The sequence below is a fragment of the Diaporthe citri genome (genome assembly GCF_014595645.1).
Source record: "Diaporthe citri strain NFHF-8-4 chromosome Unknown scaffold_1, whole genome shotgun sequence".
NCBI classification, from domain to species: domain Eukaryota; kingdom Fungi; phylum Ascomycota; class Sordariomycetes; order Diaporthales; family Diaporthaceae; genus Diaporthe; species Diaporthe citri.
In genome coordinates, this window is record NW_025064846.1 from 7845922 (window position 1) to 7864732 (window position 18811).

The following is an 18811-nucleotide window of genomic DNA, read 5'->3' on the forward strand; positions in this document are numbered from 1 at the left end:
TATTATTATAAAGTAAAGTAAAAAGCTTTAAATATATTTAGCTACTTTTTATAATTAAGCTAAGCTTTTATTATAAAGGTTAAGTTATTAATTATTAATAATATTTTATATTTATTTAATTAATTTTAAACCTTTATTATATAAGCTAATTAATTAAATTAAATAAGAAATTTTATTATCTTTTTTTTATAATATTATTATAATGCAATTAATTTAAGCTTAGCATACCTTTATTTAAAAGGGTTTTTAAATATAAAGTAAACTTTTTTTAAAAAGCTTTTTAGCTATCCCTTAAATATTTTTATAAAATTAATATAAGGTAAAAATTAATTATAAAAAGTTTTTAATTAATTAAATATATATAAAAATTAAGCCCATTTAATATTAATTACCTTTTTATTTATTATAAACTTAATTCTTATTTTTATTAATTAAATTGCTAAGTATTCTTAAAATAAAAGGTTTTTAAAATAAAAAAGGGCTTAATAAATTATTATTATTCTTTTTAAATTTCTTTATATTAAGTTTTATATAATTATATTATAAGTTTATAATATAAGAAAACTTTAAATATATATTATAAGCTAACCTTGGGTTATTTATTATAAGGTGCTTAAATAAGGTTTATATTTAAAGTGCAAAGGAAAAGATTCGCTCCCCATTTATACTTGCGCTAAAGCTTATTCTTATAAGGATAAAGCTTATTAATTAATTATTATAAGTATAAGCTTAAACTATAATATAAATAATTTAATATTATAAATAAATATATAATTATAATAAATAAGCTTTTGCTTATTAAAAATTATTAAAATAAGCTTTTTATTAATTTAAGTAAAATATAATTATTTTAAGCTAAGGTTAATAATATATATATTTTTTTATATAATAAGCTTAAATTAACTTTATTATTTTTAATTATTTTAAAAGTATATATAAAATAAAAATATAATAACCTTTCTTTTATTAAATTAAATATATGGTGATATTAATAAGGTTGTCCTTAAGAATTAAGGTGCGTAATCCGCGTTGCCAGCCAAATTTTGGTCCGGGAGGGGAGAGCTAACCTAACCAACAGGGGGGGGGGACCAGCTCGTTTGCCACACACAGGAGCGTCCGTCTACGCAGCAGACTAGCCCCCAACCACGCACAGGGCAAACGGCTCGTGGCTTCCTGGCACACATGCACTGGATGACATGGGTAGAAAGAGACGGGGAAGACCAGCACATCAAAGCAGGCATCAGAATATCAAGTTTCGCTCACTGTCCTGACTCATAAGGAACCATGCCACTGCAGGTGATCCCACCGTAGAATATCTCATCCAAGGCCATGTCATGCATGCTGCTTGAAAAGGGGTGATACCGGCGGCAACTCCAACACACACCAGAGGCCATTTACACGTACTTGCAGGTGCCGACCTCATTGCACGGCACGCACGGGCTGTATACACACCAGCACGCCGGGCTTCGAGTCGGCCCTCTGAATTGGGAGCTGCACAGGTATGCGCAGGGCGGCGGGTGGGCAACGCGCGGCACATTGGGCACCCGGGGTCCCTTTGAAGCAATCATCAAAGCGCCTCTCATCCCACGCCTTGGTTCCAAGACGGCTTGGCTCAGCTGCTGCTCCTCCATCCCGCGTCTAAGCCCCCTCCACCGGCTGGTCTTGATCTCGGTCCACCTGGGCAAGCGGCCAGACCATGAAGTGCTGCCAGTCAGGGCCGAGATATCGCGCAATGGTCCGCACCAGTATCTGGCCTACATTCGCATAGGTCCAGAAATGCCTGTGTTGGTGCATGAGAACGCCGTAGTATGCCAGCATCAACAGCGCCTCGGTGGTCTTGTTGCACAGCAGGTCCAGCACCGCCTCGTGTGCGAGACACGGCCACGCGTGCACCAGTGTCAAGCTGTGCATCCCGCGGCCCTCGTCCTCCCCGGGGCTGTGGCCCTTGCGCGAGTCCGGGCCCGAAGGGCTGAAGATCCACTGCAGCCTGTCGGTGGCCTCGAGACAGAGCTGCTTCTGCTCCCGGTCCAATGCCCGGCTGATGGAGATGACGGATCGCAGCTCCGACGTCTGCGAGCCCCCGCTCGACCTGTGATCCGCAATGCCGGCGCTGGCAGTGAAGATGCTTCTCAGCTTGGACTGGAGGAGGGCCTGCCACGCCTCCTTGGCGATCAACACAACGCCGCGGTAGACTTTGATGTATTCCAGGAAGCGGTTGAGCGGCTCAAACTTGGACTTGTCCTCGTCGCAGTTCAGCGTGGTCTCGTAGAGGACCTGGAGACTTGTGAGCTGGCCGAAGACGAGCAGGCTCACGCAGTTCTCGGGGGTGACCCGGGGCCGCTGCTGGTTGAATATGCTCAGGGCGTGGGTGTGGAAGTGCACGGCCTGGTGATGGTAGTATGCACTCTGCGCCGGGCGGATGTGCGACAGGTGGAGGGCGGCGACGGCCAGCAGGGCGTTCATGAGGCAGGGCGAGGAGAAGGCAGCCTCCAGCACACCCGAGAGGATCTTGCCGTCGTTGCTGGGCAGGGGCAGCGGGAGCTGCTGGCTGCACACGTGGTGGAAGAGCTCCAGCTGCGCCATGTTGGCGCACGGCACGCTGAGCACCGGCGACGCCGGCGAAGGTGACGGGGTGCGCCGCTGTGCCTGTCCCGGCCCCAGCAGGTGTGGCGAGGGCGTGAGTGAAGCCGAGCTCAGCGGCAGCGGCGAGCGTGATGCAGACGCGCGAGCCGAGCCCGTCCTGGAACCGGCACCGGCGCCGGCACCGGACGCGTCGTCATCTCCGGCGGCCCCCAGGTGTCCCGCACGGTCTGCTTGACCAGGTAACGAGGCCGGGCCCAGCGCGTAGACACAGGATAGCTTCTTCACAGAACATCCCGCACACACCGGCCTCGTTTCGTCACACCGAGGGGCCAGGTCAGCACCGCCCCCGAAACTCTCACTCGATCAAATGGCCCGGCCCGAGCACGTGGACAGACATACCTTTATGTGACGGCGCTTACACTCTCGACAGCCACCCCGGGATTTCCTATGAGTCCTTCGTGAAGCCATCAAGCGAGAGTCAGTGGCATGAGTGTGGGTCAACATGGCTCAGTATGAATACCGTAACATGGGGAAGCCCCTGGTCTAGGCACTAATGCATACTTGGTTTAATTCAAAAACAATTTCGCTTAAATAGATAACCGTACAACTAAACAGTTAAATAACTACCTTTTGAGAAACTAATACAGATACACCAAAAGTTAATCAAGGATTAATCTTATTTTGTAATCTTTTTCTTTACATAAAAGAAACCCTTGTTTAATTACATAATTTGGGATGTACAATTTATAATTACTTCTCAAGTACCAGCCCCAGGAACTGTTTTCATGTTGCAATTATGATAAATTAATAACCTATTTACAGGGCTATTCCTTGCGTATGAATGAATCAGATGCGCGGACTCGTTGAGCCCATTCCCTGGCGGAATCATTAGCAGGGCTTGACCAGAGCATTGCGGCAGGAATCAACTTACGTCCAACTGCCATCGTAGACCTTGCGCGTTTCAGGGCTCCCGTAGCCGGCCTCGTCCAGGGCCGTCTCGATTATCACGGCGGTGACACCAGTCCCGCAACTAGAGATGATGGGCTTGCCCGGGTCAACACCCTTGGCGCCGAACAGGTGCTGTAGCTGCTCCTTGGGCAGGAAGGCCTTGGTCTTGGGGTCGAGGACGTCGTTGAAGGGGATGTTGACGGAGCCGGGGATGTGTCCGGACGACAGACCGGGTCTTGGCTCCGGGTCCCTCCCAGTCCAGCGTCCGCTGCTCCTGGCGTCGATGATCTGCACGCCCTCTGCACCCTCCTTGTTGTAGTCCAGGGCCACCTCCCTGACGTCCTCATAGCTGGCAACCTTGTCCGAGTCGACCTCGGGGATGGGGTAGGGGTGACACTCGACATTGTACAGCTCGCCGCTCTCGGTGGGAAGTCCCTCGTCTACCCAGAGGCGGAAGTTGTTCAGGAGGTGGACCTTGGGGTGGCCAAAGACCTTCAGGGTCCAGCCGACCCTTGGGGCGCTGAATATGCCCAGCTCCTTGGTGTCGTAGACGACGACGGTGTCCTCGCGGCGGATGCCCAGCTCGCTCATTGCTGCGGCAAAAGTCTTGGGTGCGGGAAGCATGTGGGGGTACTCGGAGTGCTTGTCGATGACCTTGTCGAGGTCAAAGAAGCGAGCCTTTGGGATGCGCTGCTGGCGGAAGGCCTGGATACCGGTGCGGCGGTCGGGGTCGTTTGGCATGAACCATGCTGCGCAGAGGGGGATGATGCGTGGGTCGGTACTGATCGGGGAGGGAGGGTTCTTCTTGAGGGCCTCGCTGAGCTCGCCGGGGGTCACGAGATACGAGGACAGGGAGCGGCGGGGAGCAAAAGCTGCGGCAATGCTGGTGAAGGCGGACGGTCGGGAAGGCGATCGGGCGGCGGCTCTGGGGAAGGGCCGGAGGACGGCGATGATGGCCATTTTTGGTTTCGCTAGGTGCAAAGCCCCACGGGGAGGATTGAAGCGTCTCGTCGGACCAGGCGAGTTGGGGCAATGAGTGCCGGGGTCAAGGTTGAGGTTGAGGTCAAGGTTGAGAGCAGTTCGGGACCGAGGACGGAAGGCGGAGTTGAGTACGGAGGAAGAGCCGGGTTGATGTCGTGATTTGACACCGGCACCCAGGGACCGTACGTACCAGTTTTTGGCAATAGGGATTGGTTGGTGGGCAAGCCTCAGAGAAGCACGGGGTGTGACGGGGACGGGGACGGAGGAGATGAAAGGAAGAAGAAAAGAGGGCAGCTGCCCGTCGTCTCCACCGGCAGCCACCTCCAACTTCAAGGCGACCCGGCGCTTCCCTTGGCGTTTGCGGAGGAGGACGGGGATGCTACCACGAAACCTACGAGGCAGATGGTGTCATTGGGCTGCGTGCTAGAGCTGTCTTTGTGAAGCTTCCAGGACAGGGCGGATGGAGCTGGGGACTGGGACTGGGGGACAGCCCTCAGACCATCATCACGAGGAACCCGAGGACCAAGGGGAAAAGGAAGCAAGGAGCGAGGTTGACGAGTGATTGTGGTTGGTGGTTGGTGGTAGTCTGGTAGGTAGAAATCTCCCGCCACAGGCCAGCAACAAACAGCACTCACCTACTGGGAGCTTGGGCCATCTTGCAATTTGTATATGCACCCACGGCTGCATCAACAAACAAGAGACCAATTCATGTGATTGTGGATATCACCACTACCAATACCAACCAGCAAACCCTTTGATGCCCACATTACCAGCACCAGCCGGACCCTGATCTGTACTCGGCCGTACACACCTACCAGCTTTGAGTCTAGTCCTTGGCCGTTTCTCTGCTTGTGTCTTTGCAAGCATTGGCTCACCTGTGCCCCCTCATGAGACCGCCGCCATCAACATCATGAAGGTCAAGATCAAGAAGTGGGCAGGTGTGGCAACATGGCGCTGGGACATCCCAGAAGACGATGTTTGTGGCATCTGTCAGATCCATTTTGACGGCTCCTGCCCATCGTGTCGATTTCCTGGGGATGACTGCGAGCTCTGTCAGCCTGCCTGCCTCCAATGCATCTCCCGCCGGACAGCATGCTAAACATCTCTGCAGTATCTGGCAAATGTGGCCACAACTTCCACAAACACTGCATTTCCCAGTGGATCAGGCAGGATTCAGCCAGGGGACAGTGCCCCATGTGCCGTCAAAGTGAGTCTCGCCCGGTCTCGCCTCTCCCTGCCCCAAGAATCGTGCTGCAAGATCCTGCTCTTGTCGGCCCTGCTGACCTACCTCCTCCTTAAGGGTTCGAGATAAAAGAGCCCGCCGAAAGTAGGGGAACCCCAGGGCCATAGGGAAACCATTCCTCTGGTTCACCGTCGCCATACACACCTTGGCCTCGGGCTGCCCGCCAATGACAACGGGTAGACAGATGTTGTCTGACAGTCACGGCAAGGGGCAAGGAGATGCGTCGATTTGTTCACAGAGATGCAACCACTGACATTGCCGCCATGATGCGCCTGCGACACTACATTTACTACAACTAGCCATATCTGTGGGAAGCAGACTGCACCCAGGTGGACGGTTCAAGTCCCAGAAGTTGTCTGATTGGTGGCGCGGCTGCAAGACACAGATGAATTCCATCACTTCTGAGATGTAACAGAGTGCATGCAGCTTTGTTGTGGACAGCCGGGGACAGCAGCACAATTCCTCTCATCACACTCCAGGCCTACTCTCTCTATCCCATCCTGGCAACTGCAAATTGGCTTGTACATAGGGAGCGGGAGAACAGGGCCCAGTCTACCACACTGCCGCCTGTCACATGCCACCCCAACTATACAAAGAATTCGGAGATTCGCCCATAATCCTAACTGACATGCCTTAATTTTATGCCTAGGGCTAATTAGGTGTGTGGGTATTAGGTATGGGTGCTGGGTCTGGGTGCTGGGTGTGGGTGCTGGGTGATGTGCTCTGATGTACCAGTGTACCCTCAGTTTTTGCAGGTGCGAGTCTCCGTAGTCATACATGTAAGATCAATGGTATGATGCCTTTATTACTGATAACCGGGAGCAGCCTGTCAGGCCCCCCCTGGGAGAGAGCCCCCCAGAAACCCCAACCCAGCCCAACCCACACCATCTCCAAAGCCATGCGGGACCACTGTGACGTCGTCTACCTACCTAGCCACGGTTGTGCCTAGGACTGTTCCGTGTCTATACGCTCCAGACAGGCCGCCTGTGGCAGCTTGCTCGTCTACTTCCCGCTGACACACTAACACACAACCCGTAGGGCCGGCCGGCTTCTTAATCTGTCCTGATTTCTTGTCGACATGTTGTAGGGTCGATGCTGCCTATTAGCACGGCTCCAACATGCAAACACACCCTGCTTCAGCAGCCTCTCCTCCGTGCCAGCGCCAGTGCCAGTTCATCAACGAAACCAGCCGCCCCCACTCGTCACCGAAATCGTCACCGTCGCCGTCGCTACATCGGACCGACCTCGACCACGACATCGGCCCATCATGACCGGCCCCGATCCACTACCCGACCAACATCCTCCTCCCAGTTCTATCACCGAACACCACGTCTCTGGCGGCGGACAAGCCCAACAGCTGCCTCCCCTCCGAGAGCAACCACTGCAGCATCAGCTTCCATTCCAACCCCTTTTCACCCTTGTCACCGACAGCACAACCCACGCCACGCATCATCCGCAAGTACACTATGTCTTCTCCGACGATGACCCTGAAATCCTCACTGAGGCCCTCGCGCGGCACGGTCACCAATCTTCCCCCGACGCATCTTCCAATAGGGCTGCGCTGCCTCAGGCCCCCCCCAATGAGCGTGCTATAGTACTGGACCTCGTGCCAAAGTCCGCCGACAACAGCCACTCCACATCATCGACCATGGGCTACGACGTCGCTTGGGCGTCATCTTTGTCGTCCAACTGGGCTGTTGTCACCGCCAAAACCAGCGCCATGACGGAGGAGAACAACAACAACGCCACCAGCCTGGATGACGAGACCGGGGCCGGGCAGCGCCTGGTACTCCGCATCGAAGGTGTCGGCGACAATGCTGTTCCAGCCACATCCACAACATCGCAAATACCCGGCACACGTGCGAGAGGCCCCTCTCTCCACGAGCGAGATCTGCGCATGTCGGCCTCCTCGCCTTCGGTGGCCGCTCAGGACAAGGCCCGGGAGGACTACGGAGCCATTGTCGACGAGTTCGACAAGAGGATGGGCATCCTGCGGAAGGTGGTGGACGCCGGGCTCGAGAGGCAACAGAGTGCGCCGGGACCTCGTGCCCCTGACGACGAGTTGCCTGCTGGTGCGCTACCACCGAATTATGGGCAGGAACAGTGAGCTTCGCAGCAAGGCGACCAGAGGCGATCCGCCAATTGAGACGGGGGGGAATATCTCCCCGAGCTCTTCTCGAGAGCTCCCAGCTCGCATCGGTCGACTTTCACCTGATCTTGAGGATGCGCTTCAGGCGCTCTACGTGTGTACCGGCTGTCCTTAGTGGCAGGTCTGACACGAAAAGCCCCGGTAGAAATACACCACCTTTATGGCATGTATGTGTGAGGGCAGCGGCAACCCGGCCACGAGCCGTGTTGGGAGAGGCGGAGAGGTCGCGTCGCAGCAGTCGGGGCGGGCGCGTGTAATCGGGAGTTGACTTCCACGGGCAGAGCACGACAACCCGATCGCTCCGCAATACCATCTCCAGCGCCACATTTTTGATGCTACTCGAGTGCATTCTCATAAAGGTAGTATCAAGAAAGGTCAATTAAACGCCAGTATTGTAATGCGAAAAAGGTTAAGTCCAGGCCCCAAGAACGGATCTCCATCCCCCACCCCAAGAGTGTATCATCTAATAAGTGCAGCTTGTCCCAGCAGTAATTCGAAGCGACCGACTTTGGTATATAAACAACTCTGTTTTGAGTGCCAACAAACATGCAATTCCCAGGGTCTTCTGCCAGCATCAAGCCATATGGCATCAACCCGTATTCTCGTAAGGCTGGAATAGAACTCGCGCATTCCATGCGGGTGTAGTGTGTATTCACAGGCTTAGGGTCCTCGCAGTCATGGCCCAATTCCATTTCTGCCACCAGTACTACTCCCCAGGTACTGCTTCAATACTGCGTCAGCGTTTTTCCGGCGATGAACGCGCAGACTGTAGCTCCGCACGCGTCTCAGTTGCGACGTAACCTCGGTTGCGAGTCCTCTTCAATGTATCCGATTGGGACTAGTCGACCTCGTTGTAGTTGGTACGCTTGAAGTCCATGCTGCCCATCGAAGGTACGGGAAGCGTCATGTCTGACCGGCGTCGATCGACTCGGCCAACCTTCCAGTTATCTGGCATCGCTATCCTACCAGCAAGGCTCTTGCCGCTCATCACACCAGAAAATTTCTCCAGCGGAGCTGAGGTCTCGTCGTAGTCTTGCCCAACGTTCACAATTTTAGACTGGGCATAGATGGTGGTGACAGGTCTCTCGCCATCGAACTCAACAGCGCTGCGCTTGGCATTGGCGTTGCCATTGTTGTTGTTGTTGTTGTTGTTGGAGAATTTTCCAGTGACCGCCATGTACACGACAACGATGATCACGATTACAACCACAATAAGGACTTGAAGGGGCTGTCAGCAGGGGGTCTTCGGGGAGTCGGGATAGGGGGCTTGGGGCAGCCGGGTATGTATGCGTACCACTGATACCAACACAGTACCACTTCTTCCTGCGCGTCTTCCTCGCCGTGTCGACAGCGACCTCGATCTCCTGGTTGCCCTTGTCAAGGTTCTCAACAACCTCCTCGCCCTTTTGTTCGATCTGTACAACGGCCGCTTCTTGTTGGACGATCAGGGTGTCCATGTCCTGGAAGAGCTGGGCCAGCTCGATCATTTGCTGCTCGATCTTCTGCAGTGCCTTGTGGCGATCCTGCACGGCGTTCAGGACAGCTCTGGCCTGGCCCTGTCGGTTGCTCTGCATCATGGCCTGCTGGAACACCTGTTGGCCGCCGGCAGACATATCCTCCACGGCGGCCCGGACCTCGGTGTCGTCGGCGTCCGGTCGGACGATGCGGTATTGCCGCTCCATCTGAGACTGCATCTTCTTCCGGAAAGCGGCCTCGACCTCCTGGTATTGTTGGATGGCGTTCTTCAGACGACGGTCGATGCGGCCGACCTGGGGGGCGTTCTTCGGGGTCTTGGCGTCTGGCATAGACTTCATCTTGCGGACGCGGTCGGTAAGCTCCCGGTACATGGACATGGTGTCGGCAGAGAGACTATCAAGCTCGCGGGTCGTTCCTGAGCTGCTGGAGTCGGTCTCGTTGAGGGATCGATCTTGAAGCATGCGGAGCTGGTTGAGGTTGGTGTCGATCCCGTCGATGCCCTGACCAATTTCACGGCACTCGTTCAGGATGGCATTGGGGTCGCTGGCGGCAAAGCTTGCCCCATTCTGCGAGAGGGGTGCCATTTCGACGTTGTTCCCTGGCAATTGTCAGACGATCGTGCGCGCAGGGGTGATTCTTCGGCCCTGGGACACTCGCCCCGGGTCTGGCCTGAGCAGCACTCACCATATGCCCCGTCGTAAGCACCATTGTCGTACTGGTTGTAGCCTCCGCCGCCTGGGCGGGGAGACTGACCGAAGCTAGCCTGAGGTGGCGATGTCATCTGTGAAGAGCCATACTGGCCAGCGGGAGAGTCTTGTTGGGCGTAAGGGTTGGCCCTGCCACCGTATCTGGACTGCGGTCAGCTTTGGTTTTGATTCAAACCACGGGAGCAGGTAGCTTCGGCCAATTGGTTTGTCCGTGCTTCGCGGTCAATGGCAAGGAGCCATGAGAGGCATCATCCAGGTGGGTAATGGAAAGCTCACCCGTACTGTGAGGCACAAAGTCAGCAAGTCGGGTCTGGCACTGAGTCTCGAGGATCACACGATTTGCTGGTGAGAATGATGGTGGAGATGGGGTAAATTGGCAGTAGAGGAAATGCGTGGAAGAATCATGATGGAAGGGGACGGCGCATACACTCATGATGAGGATGGATTAGATTGAATTAGTGAGGCGTCGGAACGACCCCTTGATAGGCACAGAGAGCTGGCGATCGGCGACAAGCGGCAGCGAAGTCGTCGGTGCCGAGACGAGAGGTAGACGGGAATGCGATGCGGTGGTTGTGATGCGTGGGTGCGTCGAGGTCGTCAGGATCGATGTTGAGGGCGGAAGGGCAGGCGAAGGCAGGCAGAGGAGGACAGGAGCCCCCGTGTTGTTGCGTTGTGCCGAGATGTGTCGTGCAATCAAAGTGAGGTAGAGTAATGTAATGTAATGGATAGGAAACGGAAAGTAAAACGACTGGGCTGAAAGAAAAGGGGAGTGTGTAGGGAAAAAGGGAAGTCGATGCTTGGTAGGTCGAATTCAGGTGGGCCGGGTGCGAGTTGGGCGACGGGAGAGGCAAGCTGAAGAGAAGAGGCAGGAGGACATGGCCAGGAGGGGCGCAGGGGTCTGGCGCCTGGGAGCGGGTCTGGGTCGGTCTGGCAGGGTGGCAGTCTGGCCCCAGGTTGGGCAAGTCTGGGACTGGCTGCCAGGGTCTGGGGCCTGCGAGATTGGCTGCGACAGGCTTTGGAACAAACACAGACTCGCACCTCGGATTCTAATCACTACCACCAGCATCGCATTACGCGCGCACTAGTCGCCCAACACCACAGGCGACCGGGCTGCAGGCAGTCTGGCGTACGCAGGCAGTCCGGTGGTGGTGGGCGAGGATATAGATACTGCGTGTGTGTATTGTCTGCCTGTCCGCCAGTCTGCCTTTTAGCTGTTAGGCACAGGCACAAATCCAAATACCGAGTTCCATTGCAATCTCCATCGGCTTATTACTACCACCTCCAGTCATCCATCCAACCCACCAATACGAGCCGAGCAAATGACACTTGGGGGCCTGGGTCCTTTTACAGTATTAGTCGTCCCCTTTCCCTCGCACTGCCCGTCCGAAAGATGGCATTTGACGATGATCATCTATACACTGCTGCTGCTGCTGCGGCGGCGGCGGCGGCGGCGGGTGGCGAGGCAGAGGACGAGCAACCCAGCACGAGGAAGCAGGCGGCGGAGTGGCCATGACTGGGTGCGAGTGGCGTACGGAGGCTCAGCGACAATGCAGTCTGGTCTTGCAGTTGCAGTGTTGCAGTCGGAAGCAACCAACCAGTCGATCCAGTCCATGCAGTGCCCTCGACGAAGAAGCAGCGGAGCATTGCGAGACGGGGGTGAGGCAGGCTCGAGGCAGGGACCAGGGCCGTCCACGGTGCCCAGTTTCATCGTGTCGATCGGCGCCAGACTTGTTTGGCCGAAAGATGAACCACACCACGGCGCACCCACTCCCGCTGCCACCGTGCCATTCCATTCCCCACCCTCTCTTCCTGTTCCTGTGAAATGTTCCAGACGAGCAGTGATAATCTGCGGACCGGCTTGTTGATGGACTGAATTACTTGGACTACATAGACTCCTGTCAGTCTCTGTCGTGTGCTCGGAAGCCTGCCAAGTCGATCAGACCTAGGTGGGGACTATGTGGTTTGCCAGTTGCACCGCGGCACCTGTCTCACCGTCGACCGCCGGCCGTCCACCACCACGGCGCCATGAGCGAGTGCATGTGTGCAGGCGACCCAGGCGACAGGCACAGCTGCTTTTCGGCTGGCAACGTCCCAATGCACACAGCCTCGACCCAACATGGTTCTGCCTGCCACTGCCGACCGCCACTGGCACTGTCGAGGCATCACCAAGCGAGCCCACCGCACCCGGCGGTTTTCGACTTGGGACGAAGCAGCGGCCACCAAGCCACATGCGGCTGCAGGCTACCACTACACTACTGCGCACGGCACTGTCCTGCGTGCCTGCATCAGGGACCACGCCGCGCCGCACCCGCCTCCGCGTCCGGGTCGCCTCCTGGCCTCGGTCCCGGTCCCGGTCCTGTTGCAAGTCGCCCTGAGACACTGTCGAATCACTCCGCGCAACACCATGACCCATCTGCCCAGCCAGCTCGGATACTGCCCATTCTGCACTAATCCACTCCTGCACATGCCTACAAGTAGTCTACTTGAAATATGAGCACACTACCTAGGTAAACCTAGGTAAACCATGCTGCGTCGCGCAGTACGTATCCGACTTCCACGTGATCCCATGCGTCCCGTCCCCCCCCCCCCAAAAAAAAACCCCATCCATCACCTTCCTGACAATACCTAACTAGGTAGGTACCTACCAGCACTTTGGGAAAGCCGCCCTCTGCCGGTCCGCATCGGACTCCTTTGTGTGGTAAACCACACTACAATAGCCACGTGTTGCTCACTTTTTCTTTTGAGAACGGATATTCGCACAGAAAGAAACGAATGGTATACAGATACATTATACGCCTAGTGCACGTACACCCAACACACCCACAACCAAGATACCTACACCCAATTTATATATATATTGAGCGTAGGTGTATAAATCAGGTGTGGGTTTGGGACTTGGGTGTGGGTGTTAAGCTCTGATCAGCTGCGGGAATATTATTTAAGAGGTATCCAGTGTACCATCCGTTTTCTTGTGTGCGAGTATCTGTTTTTCTTTCTTTTTGATTGACCTCCCAACACAGGATTCCAAGCGGCCGGTAAAGGACGCATAATGCAGAGCGGCCAAACCTGCACTTCTGTCACCAGCCCCTCCCCTTCAATCAAAAAAAAGGGGGGGGGGGGAGAGACCAACAACAACGTCGGTGTCACCCGTCAGGCTTGTTTCCACAGGTCAATGAGGTCGGGATCGTGGAAGGGCATGAAGGAGCACCCGAAAGCAGTACAATGACATACGTGTAAATTCGATACGATACCATCTCGTGCCAGCCGTATGCTCTGAACCTGGCCACATCTCTTGTCCTGAAGTAGCATGCTTGACAAGGTTCTACACGCGAACTCGGCGGTCAAGTGCCGGGCATTGACTAGAGGACTTCTAAGCCGTTTCTCACTTGCACACGGGAGGTAGGGCATCGGGATGCTCGCTTGATTCCACGGCAGTCGATTACTATGTCTTGAGAGTGCATTCCTCCATGAACACATCTCTCCCCCGGCGGCAGCCGCGGCTGTCTGACAATATCATAAGTTCTGATACCTTCCAGATGGCAGAACGGTCTGCCGATAGGCTTCCCTCAGGCGACGGCGTAGAACGATGCATAACTGACACTGGAGTCATCGAGCCTCTCCACCAGGCTGCTCCTCTCGTATCGCAGGAGCTGGAAAGGCCCTGCGCCAACGGCTTCCATGGCTGCCATTGTCACACCGATAGGATGACGCCCGCATACTGTGTTCCTAGTCACCTTCAGGTTATCAACGAACCTGTCATGGTCCCCCGAAGCAACCGCTTCCATGGCCAGCTCATCCAAGACCCTGATTCCCTCGTGTATGGGCGTCTCCGTATCTGCTGCCCTTCGCGAAAGCATTCTCAGTTGATCTAGCTTGTCCGCGGACGGCACGTAGGCCGTGTACGAGAAGCGCGATCCCCAGTGGCAGAAGTCGGAGGACACCACAAACGCGTTGTCCGGATCCTCGAGGTACTTGGCCAGCAACTGGCCGAATTCCTTCTCCTTTGCACCGTTGTTGTCGCCGACTAGGATTGGCACGATAGGTGGATACGCTGCCGGGCTGCTCTCGGCATGCGTCTGTTCCAACCTCTTCCATACGTACGGCAAATGCATCTCCAGGCTGTGCTCATCCTCGTCACTCGACGCAGGGATGTCGCTGAACTTGCCCGTCTCCCGCAACGCCTCGACCGTCTGGGCGTCCACCGTCAGCTTGCCAAAGGGTGTCTCGTAGCTCGCGAAGGTGCTTAGTGCACATCCCTTCAGGTAGTAGGTGTGGGAAGGCCCCAGGACAAAAATTCGCTTGGCAGCGGACAGGTCGAGAGACTTGTAGGCCCAGGCGGCGCAGGGGCCAGAGTAGGAGTAGCCTGCATGTCTAGACACATATGATCAGCTTGGACGGGGTGGAAGGGGACCACGATAAGACGCCGAGGCGGGCGTGCCTGGGGCGAGCAAGAAGGCACCAACGCATGGAGGGAAGGCACTTACGGGGCTATGATGACTCTGGACTTGGGGACGGGTAGCTGTTTGCCGTCTATCGTCGAGGGCACCTTTTCGAGGAATCCATCAAGTTGGCGTGACAAGATCTCGGGCCTGCTCTCGTACCAGCTGCCGGCATGGGTAGCATTGCGAGAACCCCGTTGCGGCATGATGAGGAGGCGTACTGTCGTGTACTTCTCTCTCTCCCCCTGTGAGTACGCGCGCGTGTATGTGCGTCTGCCTGCGAAAGGATGACAGGCTGTGCTCGAGAAGCGTTGGATCGGCGGTTGGTCCAGCTCAGGGAGGGGGAGATGAAGTTGAACCTGAGTCGCAAGGGTGAAGGGGGGCAGGAACACAAGATGATGGTGCGTCTTTGAGCTGTTTGGTGACCTCTTTCAGAGCCCGGGGAAGCGAGGGGCAGCGTTGGGCCGCCCTGGCAATGACATCAAGCTGTCCCCTCTATTTAGACCCTGGGTGGGTTGCACTAACTGCGCTAGGTATGTAGGTACGTACCGTAGTGCGTCTGACTGCTTTAGATACCTTGGTACCACACATGGTAGGTACCTGGGTAGATGCGTGGAGCATTGAAGTCCATATGCCAGATCCCATAAGTTTAGAGCAGCTTGATTCCGAAGCAGAAGCAGATGCAGTATACCTCTAGTATTCAAATGCTGATGCAATAATCGCTATGCTCGTTCGGCACCCAAACAGCCTTACCGTACGAGGCAGCGTTGGTCTATAGCCCTATGCCGAGCAAACCGATTCACTTCGTTCTACCAAGCAGTCACATCGCATATAGGAAGGGTCGATATTCAGAGAAAGTAACCATCGGGCCGTCAAAGGTTCACGCCATCAACCGACATGTGTGGCGTCAAGTGACATTTGTCCAAGTCACTGGCAAAAGATGCCATTCGTACGCTGCCGTAATGCCCCATAATATACAGGGCCAACACGATCGTAAGCCAAAGCAAATTCCGAGAACGCCGCACTTGTTCCCTTGACTAATTTTGAACTCCCTTCTCCAAATAAACGCCGGGCCCCTTCCGTGGTTGTCCACCACAATGGCTCCCATGGGACGTGTCTGCGCTTGACTAATAAACCGACATAGGCTCCGAGGTCCATCCGGCAGTGCCGACCCACGTCTTCCGCGTGTCTTCCTTGCCGGCGCAGACCAGACACCGTCGCTGTTCGCCGAGGTTACTAACAGAGCACGAGAAGCACACAGCCTTGCAGCACAGGCTGCAGGAACTGATGTATGTCTCAAAGCCGTATCCGTCATCTACTGCTGCGTCTTCGCCGCCCAGCTCAACGCCGCAGTCATCACAGGTCGTGGGGTGATCGACGATGGCGTCGACAGAGGGGCCCGGGGCAGACGACAGGGCCGGAACGGGCGGCGACTGCTGACTGGAAGGGATGTCCCAGAAGCTGTGCAAGGAGCGCTGGCTCTGCGCGGGCGCGGGCGCGGGTGCGGCGGGTGGGCGAGGCTGAACAGACGAGACTGGCGACGGCGCGATAGAGGGGCTGGCGGCGGGCGGCGGGGAGAAGACATGCTGGGGCTGCTGGGGCCGTTGCTGAGCGCGGTACAGCATTTGCAGGGTGTTCTCTGTAGACGCCCGAACGTGACGCAAGAGTGAGTCTGGGAACATACCCCAAGACAGGAATGGGCCCCCGTCGCCTGACTTACGGTGAACCTCGTGGTCCGAGGGGCGTCCGTTGCGCAGGCGCTTGAAGGTTCGGCTGGGCAGGTGGGACGGCGTGCACGAGCGGCTCGGGGAGCGGATGGTCATGGCGGAGAGTGGGCTGTCGATGCCCATGTCGAGATGCGTATCCGAGTTCATGTCCATGTCGACGTCCATGTCCAGCGTGGCGACGTCGCCGGCGGTGGTGACCCTAAGCGGAGACGAGCTGCCAAAGGGCGAGAGCTGGTCGTCGGACCGCTTGCGTTTGAGCAGCATCGTGACGGATTTGTGTGTGACTGGGGTGGATTGGTTGATGGTCGCGATCAGCCGGTCACTCAGTGACTCGGCCACAGGCGTTTGGCGATAGAGACCGATGGATTGTTTGAAGCAGGCGGCACTTGAGATGGATGGCCCCAGCCTTGCTCGTGTGCATTTGCGCAGGTGGGAGCAGACGGGTGGGAGAGGGTGGTGGCTGGGGCTGAGAAGACGCGACCGTGCGGCAGCGAGCAGTTGGAAGGGCAGGTCGCGATTTCAATTTAGGTAGCGCGCCCACGGGCCACCAGCAGCAGCCAGCAGCAGCCAGCAGCAGCCAGGGCAGGGTCGGAGCGCGTCGGGCAGGGGTTTGCGAACGGGACGGGAGCTAGGTACCTATACCCACCTAGGTGGGTAGGTACTTGTTCAAGGTCGGAATACTACCTACAAGCACATGAAGGAAGGTCCAGTACGCAGGCACCCAGAGTCAACACACCACAACCCCACAAACACTCTGCACTTATTAGTCCACTACACCAGCTTGATCACCAGCTTCCCCACCCCGCCCTTCAGAGTCCGGACCTCTTCGCACCTGTTCTTGACGTTGTCCAGGTCGTCCAAGGCCACCACCGTCGTGACGGCCCTGACCTTCCGCGTGGAGATCACCTCCCCGGCCCTCTCCCCGGCCTCTCGCACGCCAGGGTTGCCCGAGAGAAACGTGAGCCTCACCCCGGTCCGCCACAGCTTCCACCAGTACCACACCTGGGCCATGTCCAGTATCCAGCAAATCCACAGCGGCACAAATTCACGTCCCATCGACGCCCTCAGCTCCTGCGACGGCGGGACCGCTAGGATGGCAGCAATCACCCCCTGCCCTGGCTTCATCAGCGGCAGGTAGCCCGCCAGATCCGGCCGCGAGTTATACAGGAGATCTACCCTGCCCTTGCCAACCTCGTCGACGACATGCTGCCTCTGGTAATCCACCACCCTGTCCACCACGCCCGGCATCAGCTCCGCCACAAGCCCCACCTTGGCCGTCGATACCGTTGTGATCACCTCCCCGGCCCCGTAGACATTCTTGAGCACCTGGCACGCTATACTCGTCGCCGCCCCGAGCCCCGCCGTCACCAACGCCGTCTTGCCCTCGAGACTCCGGCGCGGGAACGCGGCTGGGTTGAGCGCCACCGCCGCCCGCGTGATCTGTATTGCCGTCAACGTGCTGCCCAGCAACGAGGCCGCTTCTTCAAACGACAGGTGCGCCGGCTTAGGGAGCAGCAGGTCTTCAGTAGCCACGGCATAGTCGGCACACCACCCGCTCTGCTCAGTCCAAAAGCGCCCCATGGGTCGTTTGAGTGCAATCCCATACACTGCATCGCCCACCCTGACGGATCTGACCTCGGCACCCACCGCGGCCACAACGCCCGCACCCTCGTGCGCGAGGATCATGGGAAACCTGCAAGACGCGTCGGCGGCATCAGTGGCGCTGCCCGCACGCGGTACTTGCGCATGCACATGTGCAAAGCTGTGTGTCTGTAGATAGCGTGGGGACTGACCGGATAGAGAAGAACCTCCTGGCGCTGCTGCTGGCGAACTGGCAGTCGCCTGTCTGCATGGCTGCTGAGTAGATTCGAATAAGGACCTGATTGGGCTCCGTGAGCTCCGGAAGCGGCAGCTGCGCGATCTCGTATCCGTCCGGCCTGCAATATTTCGGCGCCACGAGGGCACGCATTGTTTGAGGCACTTGTTCCATATCTGGCGTATTCCCTTTGTTCGTGAGCACTTGCTGGACTCGAATATGTCTGAGGAGGTACTGGCGCTCTTTTCTTATATACCCTGTGAACGTATGTGTGTGTCAGTGCCACAAGAGCCCATGTGGGCATGCCGTGGACTTCGGCGCCGGCGCCGAACACTTTCGGTGGGGTCGCCGAATCCAGCACCGGACGTGCTGATGCTCGATTAGGACACCGAGTCGGCGCGCTCGCCGCTCGCCACCCACGGCACGGTGTGGGCTGTAGAGCAATACGAGGGACACAAGCCTTGTTATCAAAGGGGTTCTGGGCTTTGTCGCATCTCCACAAATCTGGCCCGTTGATTCACTGCAAACAAATTGTTGTCCCCAATATCTCAGCACGAGCAGGGCCATGTGCTGGGCCTACCCACCTGGTGCGGCGTAGGTAGTTAGCCCCCCCGCCAGGGGAGGGGACGCTCAGAGCCCCTAACCCTGCTGGCTCCACCCCAAGGCGTGCGGCAGGGGCAGATTTCCACTCCGGAGCATTTGAGGTCGGTCCCGATTCCGCTGGCGCAGGTGAACAGCTCCA

The 18811-nt window shown here is 55.9% G+C and overlaps 5 protein-coding genes across 5 annotated transcripts; 1 reads left to right on the forward strand and 4 right to left on the reverse strand.

Annotated features, from left to right (window-relative positions):
* Positions 1-1638: 1638 nt before the first annotated feature.
* On the reverse strand, positions 1639-4491 carry INS49_002049 (uncharacterized protein; the record flags this gene model as incomplete). The annotated part of the gene is made up of 3 exons (XM_043162867.1): positions 1639-2862; positions 3444-3459; positions 3515-4491. 3 exons carry the CDS (start codon positions 4489-4491, stop codon positions 1639-1641), a joined length of 2217 nt encoding a protein of 738 aa, XP_043031373.1.
* A 2531-nt stretch (positions 4492-7022) lies between these two features.
* On the forward strand, positions 7023-7862 carry INS49_002050 (uncharacterized protein; the record flags this gene model as incomplete). Its single annotated transcript, XM_043162868.1, has 1 exon — positions 7023-7862. The coding sequence occupies one exon, from the start codon at positions 7023-7025 to the stop codon at positions 7860-7862; it is 840 nt and encodes a 279-aa protein (XP_043031374.1).
* An 880-nt stretch (positions 7863-8742) lies between these two features.
* On the reverse strand, positions 8743-11731 carry INS49_002051 (uncharacterized protein; the record flags this gene model as incomplete). Its single annotated transcript, XM_043162869.1, has 4 exons — positions 8743-9122; positions 9199-9978; positions 10065-10228; positions 11505-11731. The coding sequence occupies 4 exons, from the start codon at positions 11729-11731 to the stop codon at positions 8743-8745; spliced, it is 1551 nt and encodes a 516-aa protein (XP_043031375.1).
* Positions 11732-13653: 1922 nt separating this feature from the next.
* On the reverse strand, positions 13654-16517 carry INS49_002052 (uncharacterized protein; the record flags this gene model as incomplete). Its single annotated transcript, XM_043162870.1, has 4 exons — positions 13654-14458; positions 14572-14691; positions 15667-16165; positions 16247-16517. 4 exons carry the CDS (start codon positions 16515-16517, stop codon positions 13654-13656), a joined length of 1695 nt encoding a protein of 564 aa, XP_043031376.1.
* Positions 16518-17024: 507 nt separating this feature from the next.
* Positions 17025-18222, reverse strand: INS49_002053 (uncharacterized protein; the record flags this gene model as incomplete). Its single annotated transcript, XM_043162871.1, has 2 exons — positions 17025-17976; positions 18047-18222. The coding sequence occupies 2 exons, from the start codon at positions 18220-18222 to the stop codon at positions 17025-17027; spliced, it is 1128 nt and encodes a 375-aa protein (XP_043031377.1).
* Positions 18223-18811: the final 589 nt, after the last annotated feature.